The sequence below is a fragment of the Macaca mulatta genome, chromosome X (genome assembly GCF_049350105.2).
Source record: "Macaca mulatta isolate MMU2019108-1 chromosome X, T2T-MMU8v2.0, whole genome shotgun sequence".
In the NCBI taxonomy this organism is placed as follows: domain Eukaryota; kingdom Metazoa; phylum Chordata; class Mammalia; order Primates; family Cercopithecidae; genus Macaca; species Macaca mulatta.
The window spans coordinates 47,990,686-48,010,365 of record NC_133426.1 but is presented as its reverse complement, the minus strand read 5'-3'; the positions used below and the strand labels follow the sequence as shown (position 1 = coordinate 48,010,365).

The following is a 19,680-nucleotide window of genomic DNA, read 5'->3' as shown; positions in this document are numbered from 1 at the left end:
CCTTCCTCTGATTCCCTTTCTCCTCCCTATGTATTTATATAGAATTGGTCATTTTTCTGCTCTGTTGTTCCTGGTTCTTTCTTGATGCTTTGAGATTCATTCTTTTATCACTTCCCTTGTGTTAGAAGAACTTCCTTTAGGCATTTTCTTAAGAGTAGGTCTGCCAGAGACAAATTCTTTTAGTTTTCCTTCACCTGAGAATGTCTTAATTTCCCCTTCATTCCTGAAGGATAACTTTGCCAGATATAGAATTGGTGGTAGACAGTCCCTTTTTGTTAGCACTTGAAAAATATGCCACTTGTTTCTAGCCTCCATGGTTTCTGATGAGAAATGTGCTGTCATTCAAATGTTTTTTTTTGTTGTTATTTTTTGTTTTGATTTTTTACCTATAAGTAATGCATTGTTTTTCTCTGGTTGCTTTCAAAATTTTTTCTGTTTCTGTAGTTTTCAGAAGCTTAATTTTGTCATGTCTTGGCATGAATTATGGATTTGGTCAGCTTCTTGAATCTGCAGGTTTATGTCTTTTGCCAAATTTGGGACGTTTTCAGGTATTATTTCTTCAAATACTCTTGTAACCGCCTTCTGTTTCTCCTCATCTCCTTCTGGAATGGCAATGATATGAAGTTTGATCTTCTGTTATAGTCCCATGTGTCCCTGAGATTCTTTTCATTTTTTTTTTTCAGTTTTTTTTCACTTGTTTTTCAGATTGAGTAAATTCTATTGATCTTTTCTCAGGTTCACTGATTCTGTCCTTTGTCATCACCACTAAACTATTGATCTCATTCAGTGAGTTTTTATTTGCTTGTATTTTTTGGTTCTATAATCTCCATTTTGTTCTCTGTTTCATAACTTCTGTTTCTTTGCTGAGATTTTGTGTCAGAAGAACTTGTAATCATGGGAGCATTTTTGTGTTGGCTGCTACAAATCTTTGTAAATTGTTATTGGGCTGAATTGTGTCCTCCTCAAATTCCTACATAAGTACCAGAATTAGTGCAGAACGTCCAAGTTAAGGGCTTATTCCCGCAAGACTACCTCCATTTCAGATGCCAGCCATGAGTGGGGTGCCCAGGCTACCTGCGTTTCTGCCTGGTTGACTACAAATTCAGAGATTCCCATGTACCCTTCAGGTTCAGTTATTTGTTAGAACAACTCACAGAACTCAGGAAAGCACTTATGATTATTAGTTTATTATGATGGATACAACTCAGGAACAATCAAATGGAAGAGTTCTATAGAGCAAGGGATGGAAGAGTACAGAGTTTCCTTCCATGCCCTCTCTGGGTGTGCCGCCCTCCCAACACAGTGTGTTCGCTAAACCAGAAGCTCCCTAACCCTGCCATTGAGGGGTTTCTATGGCAGTTCCATAACATGGGCATGATTGATTAAATCACTGGGCATTAGTGATTAACTCAGTCTGTAGCCCCTGTCCCCTCCCTAGAGATCTGGGGGTTGGCCTGAAAGTTCTAACCTTCTAATAATATGCTTGGCTTTAAATTCTAACCCCATCCTGGTGGGGCTCCAGGGAATGTGGTTGTGCGTGTTGACACATGTGCCTTTCAGAGAATTCTTCTTTATCCTGGTGAGCGGCTTAGTGCCTGTGTCTGACCCATGACCAGGTGTTCCTCTCCCAGGAAACCTGTTTATTCTGGCAGACACCCTTGTGGCTCTTGTCTGACCTGGGTACAGCTTATTCCTACCAAGATAGCCACTCTCTAGGAGAGCCCTGACTGGGAGAGAAGTTAGGTTTGGGTGTGTGGGGCAAGTGAGATGCAGAGGAGGCAACTCAAAAGAACACAGGAAGTCACAGAGGCAGCACATTCCTTACAGGTCCAGATGGAAGAGGGCAGCACACCTCGCAGGGACAATGGGATGCAGAGAGCTGTCCACGACATACATGCTTAGCCAGTGAGTGGGGACAGAGAGTGTGTTCTTACAGCTGTGGAGGCTGGAAGTCCAGGATCAAGGCACCAGTAGGGTTGGCTTCTGGTGAGGCTGCTCTTCCTGACTTGCTGAGGGCTGTCTTCTCGCTGTGGCCTCACGTGGCCTTTCTTCTTTGGGTGCAGGGAGAGAGAGAGGGAGCTCTGGTGTCTTTTTCTCTTCTTATAAGGACACCAGTCCTCTTGGATGAGGAACCTACCCTTATGGCCTTATTTAACCTTAATTACCTCCTTAAAGGCTCTCCCTCTACATATAGTCACATTGGGAGTTAGGATTTCAACATACAGATTTTGGGGGGACATAATTCAACCCATAACAATTATAATTCAAGCGTAAACCATCATTTTTCTTTTGTTCCCTTATTGATAGAATTTTGGGTTGCTTCCATTTTTGTTTTAACAAAGAGAGTTAGGAAGGGAATGAATGTGTATGTCTGTATTCTTGTGGAGACATTTCTGTAGGATAGATTCCTATAACTGGAATTTCTGAAATAAAGAAATTGTTTTAATTTTTAAGAGGACTTGCCAAATTATCTTCTAAAAAGGCCTAACAAGGTCATGCTGTCACTAAGAGTGCAACAGAATGCTTGTTTCTGAATATTTTCCCCACAAGCATGTATTATCAGTGTTTTTATACCTTGCCAATCATATAATTGATGGATGATTGCTCACTTTCATTTATTTATTAATGAGCTTGACCAAATTTCCACATGTGCTAGCCATTTCCTGTAGAGAAGTTGCGAGAATGGTTCAATGAATAATTGTATAGCTTTTATCTAGATTCACCAGTTTTTGACCTTTTCCCACATTTATTTTTACTTTATTTCTGTATACATATGCGTATGTGTGTGTCTGCATACACACATATGTATGCATTTATTTTGGGGGTGACAGTTTGATAGTTAATGGCAGACGCAATAGCATAATGACAGTTTACTCCTGCTAGCCACTTCAGATAGTCTTTATGTTAGTCATCACTGTGCAGACCCTAGTGGGGCTGTATGTTGAGCCCTGTACAACCTAGTACCTGTCCATTAATTTTTTAGTGAGAAGCCCATCAGTCTCTTATTTTGAGACCCTGTTATTGAGTAACCAGACCCAGATTTTTGGAGGAAGGCTGTTGCCCAGATGATTTAGGGAAGGGTACCTGATTTGTATTTTTATGGATATTGTAGATATCAACAAAAATATATTTGTAGACGTTGGTGATTAATTTTTATTATTTTGTCAGTAGCTGTTTTTTTTAATGCCTGAGAATTTGTCAGCTATGATTCGGATTTTGTTGTGGACTAATTGACCTGACCTCCTGATGAACGCTACTCTGGCTCAATAATCAGCAGGAGTGGCATAAACAAACCTAGAAATTTGAAATAATGATCATCATTCTCCAATGAAGGTGCCTGGCCTAGGAATACAGATATTTGTAAGAGTGGGGCTGGCCAGAGGGGCCTGAGTCCTGGACTGTAAGTCTCTTTAGAGACTATAATGTCTTGGCTATATATTCCAAGTCTGATGTGGGGACAGATTTCTCCTACAAAGCCTGACAGCTGAAGTCTTTGTAATTGTCATTGGTCAGACCTTTTTCACACATAGAGTTTTAGCCAGGAGCTGGACTCCTCAATTTCCTAAGAGCAAGGACATTCTCCTATATCATTAAATTACACTGAACACACTCAGAAAGTTAACATTGATATAATACTATTATGCAGTATATATTCTTTATATTTTAATCTGGAAGACTTCCTTAGCATTTCCTCGTTTTTTATGTCTGTGACATTTTTAAAGCACATAGGCCATCCATATTGCAGAACGTCCCTCACTTTGGATTTGTCTGATGTTTCCTCATGGTTTGATTGAGTTCGTGCATTTCTGGCAGGAAAACAGTGTAACTGATGTGTCCTTGTTGTATCACATCAGGGGCAAATGATGTCAATTTGTCTTATTTTATTTATTTTTTTTTTTGAGAGTCTCACTCTGTTGCCTAGGCTGCAGTGCAGTGGCGCCATCTCGGCTCACTGTGACCTCCGCCTCCCGGGTTCAAGAGATTCTTGCGCCTTAGCCTCTCAAGTAACTGGGATTACAGGTGTGCGCCACTGCGCCTGGCTAATTTTTGTAATTTTAGTAGAGGTGGGGTTTCACTATGTTGGCCAGGCTGGTCTTGAACTCCTGGCCTCAAGTGATCTGCCCATCTTGGTCTCCCAAAGTGCTGGGATTACAGGTGTGAGGCCACCACACCCAGCCCAATTTGTCTCTTTTTTGATGATATTAACTTACTGATCACTTGTTTCTGACACTAGCCACGTTTTTCTGCTGTAACATTACTATTTTTCCTTTGTAATTAATAACTAATGTGTGGATGATACTTTGAGGCTACATAATTGTCCCATTTTTCATCAAACTTTTCACCTATTAGTATTAATATCCATTGATGAATCTTGCCTGAATCAGTTATTGTGATGGGTACCAAATGACAATTTTCTAACTCTTATTATTTCTTCTGTATTTATTGTCATTTTACTATGAGGCAAACCTTCTTTATCTCCTTTATTTATAATCAGGAATAGAAAATTTTTATTTTTATGGGTTTTTATTTTATTCAATGAATATTACTGTCATTATTTCTATGCTCAGTTGTCCCTGAGTTGGCCTGTGGGAGTCCCTTTAAGCTGGCTTTTGTGTCCTTTTGACACATCCCTATAATTTTTTGAACATTTTCTTTAGAAAAAAAAATTATAAAGAAAAGAGGTTTATTTGGCTCACAGTTCTGCAAGCTGTACAAGAAGCATGATACCAGCATCTGCATCTGGTGAGGCCTCAGGAAGCTTCTACTCATGGCAGAAGGCAAAGAGGGAACAGGTATGTCACATGGCAAGAGTGGGAGCGTGAGTCGGGGAGGGAGGCACCAGACTCCTTAACAACCGGATCTTGTCTGAACAAATAGAGTGAAAAGTCACTCATCACCAAAGGAATGGCACCAAGCCATTCATGAGGGATCCATCCCCATTACCCAAGCACCTCCCACCGTGCCCTCCCTTTAACACTGGGGATCAAATTTTTTTTTTTTTTTTTTTTTTTTTGAGACAGTCTCTCACTCTGTTGCCCAGGCTGGAGTGCAGTGGCGTGATCTCAGCTCTCACTGCAACCTCCACTTCCTGAGTTCAAGCAATTCTCATGCCTCAGCCTCCCGAGTAGCTGGGATTACAGGTATACACCACCACTGCCAGCTAATTTTTGTATTTTTAGTAGAGATGAGGTTTCACCATGTTGGCCAGGCTGGTCTCAAACTCCTGACCTCAAATCATCCACCCACCTTGGCCTCCCAAAGTGCTGAGATTACAGGCATGAGTCACCACATCCAACCGGGATCACATTTTAACATAAGATTTGAAGGGAGAGATAGCCAAACTATATCAGTCCTAAAAGTGGAATTTTAAGGCTTTGGTAGGTTTGGTCCATTTCTGAGCTCTGAGCGTTTTCTTATTTTCTGGCACAAGATGTTCCAGCCTTCATCTTTAACTTTACTTGCCCTAGCCCTGGAATCAGCCATTTCTCCAAGGAGCTCTGGTTCCTGTTAATGGATAATTATATTTAGAAACCAAAATCTGGGTGCTAGCTGTGCTCATTACTGCTGGGGCATCGTTACTTCTAGGCCCTTTCAGTGAACAGAGATGTGTGTATGGACATATATATCTACATCTATATGTCTACATCTGTATGTGTACACACATACACCACACACACATACATACATATTTTGAGTTCATATAGCATCCTGGGAATCTTAGTCATCCCTCATTGCATATTTGCATCTCCCTTCTTTAACAGTGAGAGCACTGGTTCCTAGCATCAATAATTCACTCATTTGTTCAGTCTACAGTATACATAAAGTAGAGTCAGAATTGCTGCACCCACATCACTGTGGAAAACCAACCTGCTGAATATAATACACAATTTGTTTGTATGCCTTTTATCTTTAGACTAAGGATAATGTCAGGATCTCAACCTCTGCTTTCTTATTGTTTCCATTTATTTGTCTGGTTGACCATTGCCTATCCCTTTACTTTTAGCCTTCTTGAATCACTTTGTTTTAGTTGTATTTCTTGTATACAACATACAGCCGGATCTTGCTTGTGAGTCAATCTGGAGATCTTTTTTTAATAAGCCTTCTTAAGGCCTAATCACATTGATTGATTTGGCTGGTATGTTTGGTCTAAACTGACATATTGTTTTATTTTATAATCATTATGTATATTATGTTGCAATGACTTCTGTATTAGTCAAGGTTCTCTCGAGGGACAGAACTAATAGGATAGATGAATATATGAGGGGGGTTTTATTAAGGAGTATTGACTCACACGATCACAAGATGAAGTCCCACAGTAGGTTTTCTGCAAGCTGAGGAGCAAGGAGCCAGTCTGAGTTCCAAAACCTCAAAAATAGGGAAGCCGACAGTGCAGCCTTCAGTCTGTGGCCAAAGACCCTGGCAAACTACTGGTCTAAGTCTAAGAGTCCAAAAGCTGAAGAACTTGGAGTCTGATGTTTGAGGGCAGGAAGCATCTAGCATGGGAGAAAGATGAAGGCCGGAAGACTCAGCAAGCCAGCTCCTCCCACCTTCTTTTGCCCTTTATTCTGGCTGCCCTGGTGCCCACCCAGACTGAGGGTGGGTCTGCCTTTCCCATTCCATTGACTCAAATGTTAATCTCCTCTGGCAACACCCTCACAGACACACCCAGGAACAATACTTTGCATCCTTCAATCCGATCAAGTTGACATTCAATATTAACCATTATAAGTCTACCCCTTGGCAACTTAAAACTGTACACATCTCCTGAAATCACACATAAATCTTCAAGTAAAGACAATAATAAGGTCATAATTACTTCTAACACGATACAGCTATCCCTGTCACAACTGGAAGCACACTAATTCTTAGCCTAAATGCTGTTACATAAATTTAACAACAATTAAGTGCTGATATGAAGTCAATAAATCTTATGTCACATGATAAAAAAGGAAATAAAATGAAGATATTTTCTTAATACAGGTGTAAACATGCACAGACATATTTTTAACAAAATAAGGAGGAAATCCTCATGACAATTACAGTCCTCCTTTCTGCAGCTGCTCATGTGGTCATAGCTGATATTGATAACTGCCTTCTTCTATCCATTCTGTATTCCCCTTGCCTTCAGCAAACACCTCAGTGGGTTGTGGTGTTTTACCCAGTAGAATGACCCAAACCTTCTTTCCTGAAGAGTCTGGGCCATTTGTAGTCCTGCCTGGAATGGGTTGGTGTAGTTTCCCATTGACCTTAATCACAGGGCATGGTAATACTAAGAGATGCCCTAAGGGATCTCCTGTATTCCACACATACTCTTCTTTACCTTCATTGTGGAGTATTAGACTGATTTCATCTTGATGGTGTGGGTCAGTCACCCCAGCCAACACCCTTTGTAGCCTGTTGACTTACAGGTAGGAGGAGCCCAAAGTGGCCAGGTGGCAATCTTAACTTCCAGTTTCAGGGAATCATTGTTGTGTCTCCTGGTGGCAGCATTCCTCCCTCTGGAACTAAGATCTCTAGGCCGGCAGAACATAATGTTGCAGGAACAGGAAGCAAAACTTTTGCTAGTGGGTCACTAGGGGTGATGGTGAATGGTGCCACTTCCACTTCCACACCTTGATTCAACTTAAGAGTTCTCAGTATACACTCAGGTTTAATAATTTGGTAAAATGACTCATAGAACTCAGGAAAGTAAATACTTATGATTACAGTTTTATTATAGCAAAAGGATACAAGTAGAACAAAGGGAGAGATGCATAGGGTGAGGTCTCAGAGGGTCCCAGCCATGAAGCTTCTGTTGTTCACCTTCATGTCACCCTCCCAACACATTGAGATGTGACAGTATGCACAGTATTGCTGACCAGGGAAGTAGTATTGTTGACAAGGAAAATATAGATATATTTTCAGTCTTTGTAGTTTTTATTTCCCATAAATGTAATATATAAATGTAATCATGCAGTATGCAGCCTTTTGAGTCTGGCTTCTTTCACTTAGCATAATACATTTGAGGTTCATCCATGTTGTTGCATAAATCATTAGTTCTCTCATTTTTATTGCCAAGTGGTATTATATTGTATGGAGGATTCCAGGTTGTTTATCCATTCACTAGTTGGAAAGCCTTTGATATGTTTCTAGGTTTTGATAATTAAAAATGTAGCTGCTATATAAATGTTCATGTACAGGGTTTTGGGTTTACCTAAGTTTGCATTTCACTGAGGTAAATAAACATGGGAGTGGGATTACAGGGTTGTATGGTAGTATATGCTTAACTTCATAAACAACTGGAAAATCATTTTCCAAAGTAGCCGTGTGCCATTTTGCATTCCTGCCTATGATAGGAGAGGTGCAGTTGCTCTACATCCTCACCAACACTTAGTATTGTCAGTTTTTTCCCCATTCTAATAAGTGTGTAATAGTATCTCATTGTGGTTTTAATTTACAGTTCCCTCATGCCTAATGATGTTGAGCATCTTTTTATGTGCTTATTTGCCATCTGTTTATCTTCCATGGTGAAGTATCTCTTTTGCCCAGTTGTTTTAATTTTGAAAGTTTTTTTAAATATATATTCTCAATACAAGTTATTTGCCAGATATTTGATTTGCAGATATTTTCTTCCATTCTGTGTCTTTTTAATCTCTTAACAAGTGTCTTTTGAATTTTGGTGTCACATCTAAGAAATACTTGTCCAACCCAAGGTTAAAAAGAATTTCTTCTTTTTTGAGTGCACAGTGAACCTGCTTCACAGCATGCAGTTCATTCATTTTCATTACTACACAGCATTCCATTGAATGATTGTGCCACAATTTACCCATTCTACTGTTGATGGACATTTGGATTTTATCTGTGATCTAGTGTTAGAAATAGTGCTGCTATGAACATCCCTATATTTATTTTCTAGAGCACATGTGCCTGATTTTCCTAGGAGTAGAATTGCTGGGTCATGGTGTATGCAAACCATTAACCTTTGTAAATAATGCCAAACTGTTACCAAAGCGATTATACCAGTTTATATTCCTGCTAATAGTGTGTAAGAGTTCTCATTTCAACACAATATTATGTGATTTTAGTCTGTTTAATTATAACCTTTCTTGTGGGTGTATAGTGCTGTCTCAATGTGGCTTAATTTTTCACTTACCTGATTGCGAATGGGGTTGAGTACATTATCTTATGTTCATAGATCATTTGGTTTTGCTTTTTAGTGAAGTACCTGTTCACTTCTCTTATCCATTCTTTTGTGTATGATTTGAAGTACCTGTTCACTTCTCTTATCCATTCTTTTGTGTGTGATTTTCTTATTGATTTGAAGGGGCTATTTTATATATTCTAGATACGATACCTTTCTCCCTCATGAAGATTGCCAGTAATTTCCCTATCTGTGGCTTGCCTTTTCATTGTAGTACTTTTGATCTTGTAACACTTGTCTTTTCCTTTATGAGGGGTGCTTTTCATGTTTTGTTATAGAATTATTTCCCTACTCCAAAGCTTATGAAAACATTTTCCCATATTATTTTATAGACACTTTCCTCTCACATTAGATTTACAATTTACCTGTAGCTGATTTTTATGTATGGCTAGAGGGGTTAAATTTCGTTTTCTCCATATAGATATCTAATAACCCATTCACATCTATTAAAAAGGTCATCTTCTCCCTACTGCTTTACTGTGCCAACTTTGTCATAAATCAGGTGTCTATACATGTTTGGATTCCCTTTTTAGTTCCACTGGACTGTTTGTCTATCCTTGTGCTGATATGGCATTGTCTCAAATATTCTCTTACTTACTTTTTTTTTTTTTTTTTACCTTGATTTGTGATTCTCCCACAAAGTAGATCACTAACTTGATATGAAATAGACATCCAGTATTGAGTCGTCATGATGAACCAGGAACCCAATCAGAAGTTCCCCTGCATTTTATCCTCATCACCTAGTGGTCAGCATTTTAAAATAAAAGGAATGTACCATTACAGGGGCTAGTGACATTTGAAGATGTGGCTGTGGATTTCACCCAGGAGGAGTGGCAGTACCTTAACCCGCCACAGAGGACCCTGTACAGAGACGTGATGCTGGAGACCTACAGCAACTTGGTCTTTGTGGGTAAGAATGGCTTCCTTAGGTAATTTTGCTATTTATGATTATTGCATCCAATGGAAGGCATTTCCTTTCTTGGTTTTCCCCTTTTCTCTCCTGAAAAAGTGTTTGTAAGCTCAAAATGCAGGTTAAATGGTTTGACTTTACCATTATGTCAAGCAATAGATTCCTTGTGCTGCCCCTAATATGTAACTTCTTCTGTCTCAGAGGCTCTGAAAGCCAAGGAGGTATCACTGTCATTTCTCATCAACAGGGCAGCAGGTTACCAAACCAAACCTCATCCTCAAGTTGGAGGTAGAAGAATACCCGGCAGAAGGAAAAATCCCATTTTGGAACTTTCCAGGTAAGTGGAATTTTGACCCAGGCTCTGGGGACATGAAGTTCCACCCTGTTAGTCAGAGGTGAGGCCCTCTGACAGGGCTTTCAGGAATATCTTAGGAAAAGGTTCTGGCCCTTGGCACTGTTGGAGGACAGGAACATGAACACCTCAGACACAAAACTGACACTCCCGCTGTCCCCCATACACCAGGCCACTCTCCGTAAGTTGGTGCTTACCTGCAAGTTTCTGCACAGTTCCTTTTGTCCCATATGGAAGTGTCTTTTAAATGCCACAACCTCCTGGCCCTGCCACTTCCACGACTGTCACCTGTCACTGACTTATCTGAAGCCAGGCCCACGTTAGTCACAGGCCTGGACTCTAATGTGCTAATTTCAGATTGAACAACCTGAGTCCAGTCTTCTCGTTCAGTTTAGATATTTGTCAGATTTGCTCTCCTAAAACATCTTGGTTATCTATTTTTTAAAAGTAGCTTTATTGAGATAAAATTCACATACCATAAAATTCACCCTTTTAAAGTATACAATTCAGTAGTTTTTAGTGTATTCACAGAGTTGTGCAACCATCACCACTACCTAATTCTAGAACATGTTCATCACACTGAAAAGAAGCCCCTACTCCCTAGCAGTCACTCTCTCTTCCCTCTTCCCCTCACTCCCTGGCAACCACTGATCTATTTTGTCTCTATGGTTTTGCCTATTCTGGACATTTTATTTAAATGGAGTCAGACAAAATGTGGCCTTTTATGTCTGGTTTCTTTCACTTGGTGTGTTTTCAAGGTTCATCCACATTCTACCATGTATCAGTACTTCATTCCTTTTTATGGAGGAATAAAATTCCATTGTTAGGATAGAACACATTTTGTTTGTCCATTCATCAGTTGATGGACATTTTGCTTGTTTCTACTTTTTGGTTATTATGGATGATGGTGCTGTGTACGTTGATGTACACATTTTTGTGGTGATACATGTTTTTCTTTCTTTTGGGTAGATACATAGGATTGGAATTATACCATATGGTGGTATAAAAGGAACTATATGTTTAACTTTTTTTTTTTTTTTTTTTTAGAGACGGAGTCTTGCTCTGTCACCCAGGCTGCAGTGCAGTGGTGCAATCTTGGCTCACTGCAGCCTCTGCCTCCCAGGTTCAAGCAATTCTCCTGCATCAGCCTCCCGAGTAGCTGGGACTACAGGTGTGTGTCACCACGCCAAGCTAAATTTTTGTAGAGATGGGGTTTCACTGTGTTAGCCAGGATGGTCTCAATCTCCTGATGTTGTGATCCGCCTGCCTTGGCCTCCCAAAATGCTGGGATTACAGGCGTGAGCCACCGCACCTGGCGCCACTGGAATAATTCTATAAAGAGAAATTGCTTCTCATCTATTATTTGGCTACCATGAGTTACATATCATACAGAAAAGACAGGCTCAGTGATTGAGCTTTTCCATTTATTTACTAGTTTTCAAAATAATGAATTGATTTTGTAGCATCATCCAAAGGTGACCAATAAGTTATATCTTTTTTGTGAATCATTTATGGACTTATGGGTGTATACATTTCTATGTTTTAATCCATTGTCTTATTTTCCGTATTATACATTACACTGTCCCATCTTTGGCCGGTGGAATCTCCTTCAAATTGGATCCTGAGTCTTTGGTAGCTTCCTTGCTTTCTGGTGTTACAACATGTCCCAGGCTCCGTTTGTATATTTCCTGCCTCTGACCTAGAATTGGTGATTTCTCCAAGGGACCCTGGCTCTTTTTAGTGGAAAATAATGTTTTAAGCCCATGATTTAGAGGTTAGAGAATTGTTTCGAGGCCTTTTCATTGACAGAGCTAGGAACTATTATGTATAAATGTTTTACAGAAAACATATCTCATGTGTTCAAATTAATATTTCCAAATCAAATTTTGGGCTTAAATGTTTTTAATTTATTAATCTTACATCTGACAGTAGTATTGTTAGTATTCTTCTTGAGACTGTTGCTTGTGTATAGCGAGTTGAATGAATTGAGGGAATCATTTTGGTGCCATTGAGAATCAAGACTTTTCAGCATGGTCATTAGCAAATGCAGCAGAAAGAATATTTACTATTATTAAGGAATCTTTTATGTTCAGTTTTGCTTTATGATTATATAAAATAGTTACAAAAGATTTACTTGGTTCCAAAATCAATACAGAAAACAAGGTATATTCAGAAAAGTCCAGCTTCTTTCCCTTTCCATTCCATTCCCTTCCTTCCTTCCTCATAGGTAATCTTTATTAAAATTTAAAGGTTTATTCTTCCATCATTTTTTACAACATGAGCCTGTAGGAATGTATATTTATTCATTTCCTACTATGCACAGTGTTTTAAACATTTTTAAAAGTTTTACTTTTAGTTGACATATAATTGTACATATTTATGGAGTATGGTGTGATGTTTTGATACATATATACAGTGTGTCATGATGAAATTTTGGTAGTTAGTATATTCATCACATCAAACATTTGTTTCTTTATGGTGAGAACATTCAAAATCTTTTCTTTTAGCTATTTTGAAAGATACACTATATTATTGTTAACTATAGACACCCTGCTGTGCAATGTAACACTGAAACTTATTCCTCCTATCTAACTGTATCTTTGCACCCATTTACCAACCTTTCCCTATCCTCTCTTCCCCTCTTCACCTCCCAGTGTCTGGTCACTATTCTGCTCTCTACTTCTATGAGATCAACTCCTTTAGCTCCCATATATGAGTGAGATCATGCAGTGTTTGTCTTTCTGTGCCTCGCTTATTTCACTTAACATAATGTCCTCCAGGCTTATCCATGTAGCTGCAAATAACAATATTTAATTCCTTCTTATGGCTGAACAGTATTCCACTGTGTAAACAGATGACATTTTCTTTATCCATTGATATTCCTTGATGGACACTTAGGTTTGATTCCATGTCTTCTAACACCTTTCTTGCTTCCTTCAAACCTCCACTCCAAGTTGTTTTTCCCTCTTTTAGCAAATGATCTCATCTCATTCCTTGCTGTAAAAGAAGCAAAGTGATGAAACTAATACCATATCATAGCACACAAACACACACACATACACCACACACCACACTTTAAAAACCCTTCAGCTTCCCTGTCCTATGGCTCAAAATAACCTCCAGCATCACCCAGTTTTTCCCTTTGTTTCCTGCCTCAGGTAACAGTGTATGCACAGTTTTATTCACCATTTTTCACTTAATATTCTATAACATGTTAAATATATAAAGATACTCTTTCTTTTTACAGTAATGTAGTGATTCTTAAAAATCATAATAGTAGTAGTTGTAATAGTAACAGTGGTGGTAAACAATTTAAAGCACTTCCTGTGTACCCTGCAAGCCCTGTTGTAAGTAATTTAATTCTGTCAACATCCATTTGGGTGGGCACTGTTATAATTCCTTTATGGGTGGGGAAGTAAGATACAAATAGTTTAGATCACTTGCCTGAGGTCACAGACCAAGTGAAAGGTTGAGCCAGGATTTTCTCCTGGGCTAGAGAGCCCAGGACCCTAACCACATGGGCCATACTGCTTCTTACCACCTAAGAAGGTTCAGATTCAGCAGATCTTTGGTGGAGCTTGGGTCCCATGGAGAGCATTTTGTAAAAAGTTCTTCATATGATTTTGTGTTCATCTCTGGCTAAGAACTAATGCTTAGCTAGCCAAAGAAAGGAAGCCACAGGAAGAAAAATCACAGCTGCACAATCCATGTTAAAATTCAGTATCACTGGAGCAAAACATTAACACTATTGAATCTAAGTGGTAATATGAGTAGTTATTGTACTCTTTCAACTTTTTCTATGCTTGAAAATTTTCATATAAAAATTTGGGGAAAAGTAAGAAGAAAAGTAAACTGTAAAAAAAGATTAAAAACTCACCATATGTACAAAAAGTACTTGCCATAGATTTAAAGACATACCACTAAGAAAGAAAAATTGCCACCAATTAACCTATGACATTGATTGTAAGGTGCATCTGAATTCAGAGATGTTAAAATGTGAAATAATGTGCTGCTTGCAATTGATGAAATGAAATTAAGGGCAAGGCTTTGCAATTTTAACTGTTTAAATGAGTGATACAGATGACTGACTACTTTAGAAGTTAATAAAAAAATTTAAGTTATATAGGAAGATCAGAGTAAGCTTTTTAGAAAAGACTGACCTGCCTCTTGAAAGTTATCTAGATTCTGAATATAGCAAAATACAGAACACAGGGCTATGTGGGTGATGGAACATAAAGAAGGGTTTGGAGTACAGAATAGGCAGAGGTTTTAGTGGAAATAGTATAGACAGGAGCAGAGAAGGTGGTGTTGAAGAACTGTGAATGGAAGCTTTGATGGATACACAGGTGAACCCAGATTGTGCAAATATTTTTAGCTTTTTGTTTTTGTCAAGCTAATCATTCTATATTTTTCTTTCATTCATTGAGAATGCGGATTTGGTGTTACTATTGTAAGACATGAGTCTGAGAATCATGCTGTTGCATTTCCACCTAGACAGAAATTCTGTAAGTCAGGTACAGTTAAGACTTCATATAATACTGGCCAGGTGTGGTGGCTCGTGCCTGTAATCCCAGCACTTTGGGAGGCTGAGGCGGGAGGATTGCTTGAGACCAAGAGTTTGAGACCAGCCTGGGCAACATAGTGAGACCTTGTCTCTACAAAAAATACAAAAATTAGCCAGATGTGGTGGCTCGTGCTTGCAGTCCCAGCTACTCAGGAGGCTGAGGTGGGAGGACTGCTTGAGCTCAGGTGGTCAAGGCTGCAGTGAGCTGTGATTTTGCCCCTAAACTCCAGCCTGGCAACAGACCTGAGATCCTGTCTTAAAAAAAAAAAAAAAAAAAAAAAGTTTATATGATAACTGAAGATTAAGGGTATAAGTTTCCCAGAGTTAATGGAAGTCAGGTGTGATGTATAAATACAGGTAAGAAAGACTGAGGTGTCAGGGTAAGATTGTTCTTGGTAACAAAAAGACCAGCAGGTGGGAGTTTAGTAAAAACTGTCTCCAGGAACTCTGATAAAATGAGATGATAGTGTCAGCTTTCATATGGCAGAATAATTCTAAAGAAGGTCCGTTCCATAATGTCAAAGCATAAAGGTGGTTTATTGTACTTCTTTCTAGAAGTCTGTCAAGTTGATGAACAGATTGAGAGGCAACATCAGGATGACCAAGAGAAACGTCTGCTGATGCAAGTTGGATTTTCTGACAAGAAAACAATTACCACCAAGAGCGGTCGTGACTGTCATGAGTTTGGAAACATACTTCATTTGAGTACAAACCTTGTTGCTTCAATACAAAGACCCGATAAACACGAATCATTTGGAAATAATATGGTAGATAATTTAGACTTATTTAGTAGACGTTCTGCAGAAAATAAATATGATAATGGATGTGCAAAATTATTCTTCCATACTGAGTATGAGAAAACAAATCCTGGAGTGAAGCCCTATGGCTATAAAGAGTGTGGGAAAGGTCTTAGGCGAAAGAAAGGCCTTAGTCTACATCAGAGAATTAAAAATGGAGAGAAACCCTTTGAATGTACTGCATGTAGGAAAACCTTCAGCAAGAAGTCACACCTCATTGTACATTGGAGAACTCATACAGGAGAGAAACCTTTTGGATGTACCGAATGTGGAAAAGCCTTTAGCCAAAAATCTCAGCTCATTATACACTTGCGAACTCATACAGGAGAGAGACCCTTTGAGTGTCCTGAATGTGGAAAAGCTTTCAGAGAAAAGTCAACTGTCATCATACATTACAGGACTCACACAGGAGAGAAACCTTATGAATGTAATGAATGTGGAAAAGCCTTCACTCAGAAGTCCAATCTCATTGTCCATCAGAAAACCCACACTGGAGAGAAAACCTATGAATGCACTAAATGTGGAGAATCTTTCATACAGAAGCTTGATCTAATTATACATCATAGTACCCATACAGGAAAGAAACCCCATGAATGTAATGAGTGTAAGAAAACTTTCAGTGATAAGTCAACTCTCATTATACACCAGAGAACTCATACGGGAGAGAAACCTCATAAATGTACTGAATGTGGGAAGTCTTTCAATGAGAAGTCAACCCTCATTGTGCATCAAAGAACTCATACAGGAGAGAAACCCTATGAATGTGATGTGTGTGGGAAAACCTTCACGCAAAAGTCAAACCTTGGTGTACATCAGAGAACTCATTCAGGAGAGAAACCCTTTGAATGTAATGAATGTGAGAAAGCCTTCTCTCAGAAGTCCTACCTCATGCTACATCAGAGAGGTCATACAGGAGAGAAACCTTATGAGTGCAATGAATGTGAAAAAGCATTTTCACAGAAATCGTATCTCATTATCCATCAAAGAACTCATACAGAAGAAAAACCCTATAAATGTAATGAATGTGGCAAAGCCTTCAGAGAAAAGTCAAAGCTCATTATACATCAGAGAATCCATACAGGAGAGAAACCCTATGAATGTCCTGTGTGTTGGAAAGCTTTTAGCCAGAAGTCACAGCTCATAATACATCAGAGAACGCACACAGGAGAGAAACCCTATGCATGCGCTGAGTGTGGCAAAGCCTTCCGAGAAAAGTCAACATTCACTGTGCATCAAAGAACTCATACTGGAGAGAAACCCTATAAATGTACGGAATGTGGGAAAGCCTTTACCCAAAAATCAAACCTTATTGTACATCAACGAACCCATACAGGAAAGAAAGCCCATGGAAGAGGCCACACTCGGAAGTCAAAGTTCATGGCACATTAGAGAGCTAATCAACAGTATATATTATGGACATTGAAGGAAAGTTGTGTCAATTTAATTCACATTTGAAAAGTATATTCCGACTTCTGGTTTAAATATGGGAGTAAACTCAGCCTTTCTTCTTTTCATCTCGGTCATAACCCAAAAGCTACGGGAGAAAAAGCAGAAGTGTAATCTCTGTATCTGACAAAATTAGAAGACAGCTGCAACCCTGATAAGAGGGCTGCCACAGGCAGAGGAAATGAAGCACTGGTGCAGGAGATTTCAGAGCGAGCGTGCTCAAGGCTGCAGATGCGAGACAGCACTGGTAAGGACTCTTAGCTGAGGTTCGGGATATACACCGAGGCGTGGAACCATAAATATAACAGTGGTAATAGTGCGTGGGCAGGTAGGAGGTAGGATGTTTCCTAGACCATTTGGGGTCCGAGGAGAAACAGGCTGGGGCCTCGAGAAGGAGTCACTCAGACAAGCCATATTTGTAGAAAGTAGTCTACTGATGGGAGAAACAGTTATGGGGGTGCTGGGGGAAGAGAAGGGACTTTTCCTTGTGAAGAGCCCCACAGCTGCCCGTTTACTGACTTGGGAGAAGTAAAGTCAGAAAGAACTAATGTGGGGGGAAAAAATCTCAGTTGTCAAAAAAAACTGATCTGCTTGGAATGTGGCCCTGGTTTCTTTTCCCACATGAACCTCCAGCAAATAGCAAGTCCAGGAAAAACTCTTCTCATTCAAAGAGGAATGATTCAAAAGTAATCAAAACCACAAATGCATTTGGTTTTGGGGCCAGCAATTCCACTTCTAGGAATGTACATACTCACACATGTACAAAATGATGAACATACAGAAGTATTCATTAATGCACTGTTTGTGAAAACAAAAGATTGGAAGCTGTCTAAATGATACCGTATCAGGGTTCTGGTTCCCTAAATTGTGGTATATTCATACAGCCTACTCCTGGGTAGACAACAATGAATAAATAAGGAGAACCAGGATACCATTTATGTAGTGATGTGGGATAACCTTCAGTTTATGTTATTAGGTAGGAAAAACAAGGTTAAGGACAGTGAGTATAATATGCTGCCATTTGTATATAAAAAGGAGAAAAATGGTAAGTACATAATTGTGAATTCATAAGTTATCTCTGGAAAGAGACACGAGAACCTGGTAACCCTGATTACGCTGGAAGGGGAAGGAGCAGTGGTGGCTGTGGGGATGGAATTGAGAGGGAGACAACTGTATCCTTTCATAGCTTTTGAAAATGTGGATGTACTATGTACTATGTGGATGTACTACCTTTTCAAAAATAAAACATTTTAAAAGCTATTTTGTTCTACTGTTATAGTAAAGTCACAGTCTAGGTACAGGATTTTATAATATTTAATATAGATATGCTCAATGTAGAGTTTATTTTTTAGTGAATCAATTGAATAACCAAGCAGATAGAACAACAGTTATTCAATCAATTCCAGAGGCACATAGGCATTATTTTCCTGAGATTGCCAAATCAAGTGATTCTCAGGTCAGCTGGGACCACTAAAATGATTGAGACTGGAACATATTTAGTATGTACAGTGACATCTGTGAAAAGATCCTGTACTAAAGCCCACCGAGGACTTTCCATATCTTAACGAAATGATTTTTATTACATCATTCATACAAACGGTTTTTACAAGTGCTGCAAAACACTAATCCATAGAGAGGTTGAATAACTTGCTCCTCTAAGGTGGCACTAGTGCTGGTGATACATATTTTCTAAGGTGAGAGACAGATTGAGAGTGATGGTCTGAATGGACATAGCCAAAGACCACATAACAGGACGTTTGCTTCAGAACAAGCGGTCCTGCTTGTGAATTACTGTATTTGTGGCCCTCATGGTTCTGTGGCTTTTCACTGGGGCCATCTCTTTGCTGGAACTGGACAACTTAAGCTATGAAAAACTAGGGATGGGCAATGTTTGGATTTATCAAAACGGGTGGGTGAGTTAGACCTGAGACCCTGCCTGTGCCCTTCCAGGCCTTCTTTTTTCCCTGAGTAATACTGCAAGGAAACAAGCCGTGGGCTCACTTTATGAACTATGTAAAGTAAACATGTCACATTCAGTGCCTTTCCAGGGAGAGGAAATGTGGGGCAGACTGGCTTGCTCCTGGTACAGTCTCCTTGAAAGATGCCCAAGGGCACTGGAAATAAAGCTATTTTGCCTTTCTACTTATAGAGAATCTTCCTAGGGTTTCAGGTCCATTGAAGGTCATCCTGTAGTGGGGTGGGAGTGAGGGTCATATCTCACCATTTCCGGTAGATCTTGGACTCCTGCTTCCTGGAACACAAATGGCAAGCTGATGGGCCACATGTGGGTGAATGGAGGTGAGTGAAGCAAAGACGGGGATGGATGGAGATGAACATCAGCATGTGAATAAAAGGATTGGGATTGGAGGAAGAGAGAGGAGGGTAACGAAGGGCAAAGTGGGAAGTGAATGGAGTAAAGAGGGGCAGAAG

At 39.5% G+C, this 19,680-nt stretch overlaps 1 protein-coding gene across 34 annotated transcripts in view; it reads left to right on the top strand.

Moving 5' to 3' along the window:
* Positions 1-18,510, top strand: part of ZNF182 (zinc finger protein 182) — an 82,751-nt gene extending 64,241 nt beyond the window's left edge. For 8 of the 34 annotated variants that reach the window (XM_077988649.1, XM_077988647.1, XM_077988652.1 and 5 more), the window contains 3 exons: positions 9,965-10,091; positions 10,339-10,428; positions 15,563-18,510. In XM_077988649.1, coding sequence (XP_077844775.1) covers positions 9,965-10,091; positions 10,339-10,428; positions 15,563-17,193 — 1,848 coding nt within the window. In that variant the 3' untranslated portion in view covers positions 17,194-18,510. Of the gene's footprint in view, positions 1-4,658; positions 4,794-9,964; positions 10,092-10,338; positions 10,429-11,490; positions 11,615-15,562 lie in introns of all 34 variants that reach the window. The other 26 variants (XM_077988641.1, XM_077988638.1, XM_077988646.1 and 23 more) reach the window with 8 other exon arrangements.
* The last annotated feature ends 1,170 nt before the right edge of the window (positions 18,511-19,680 follow it).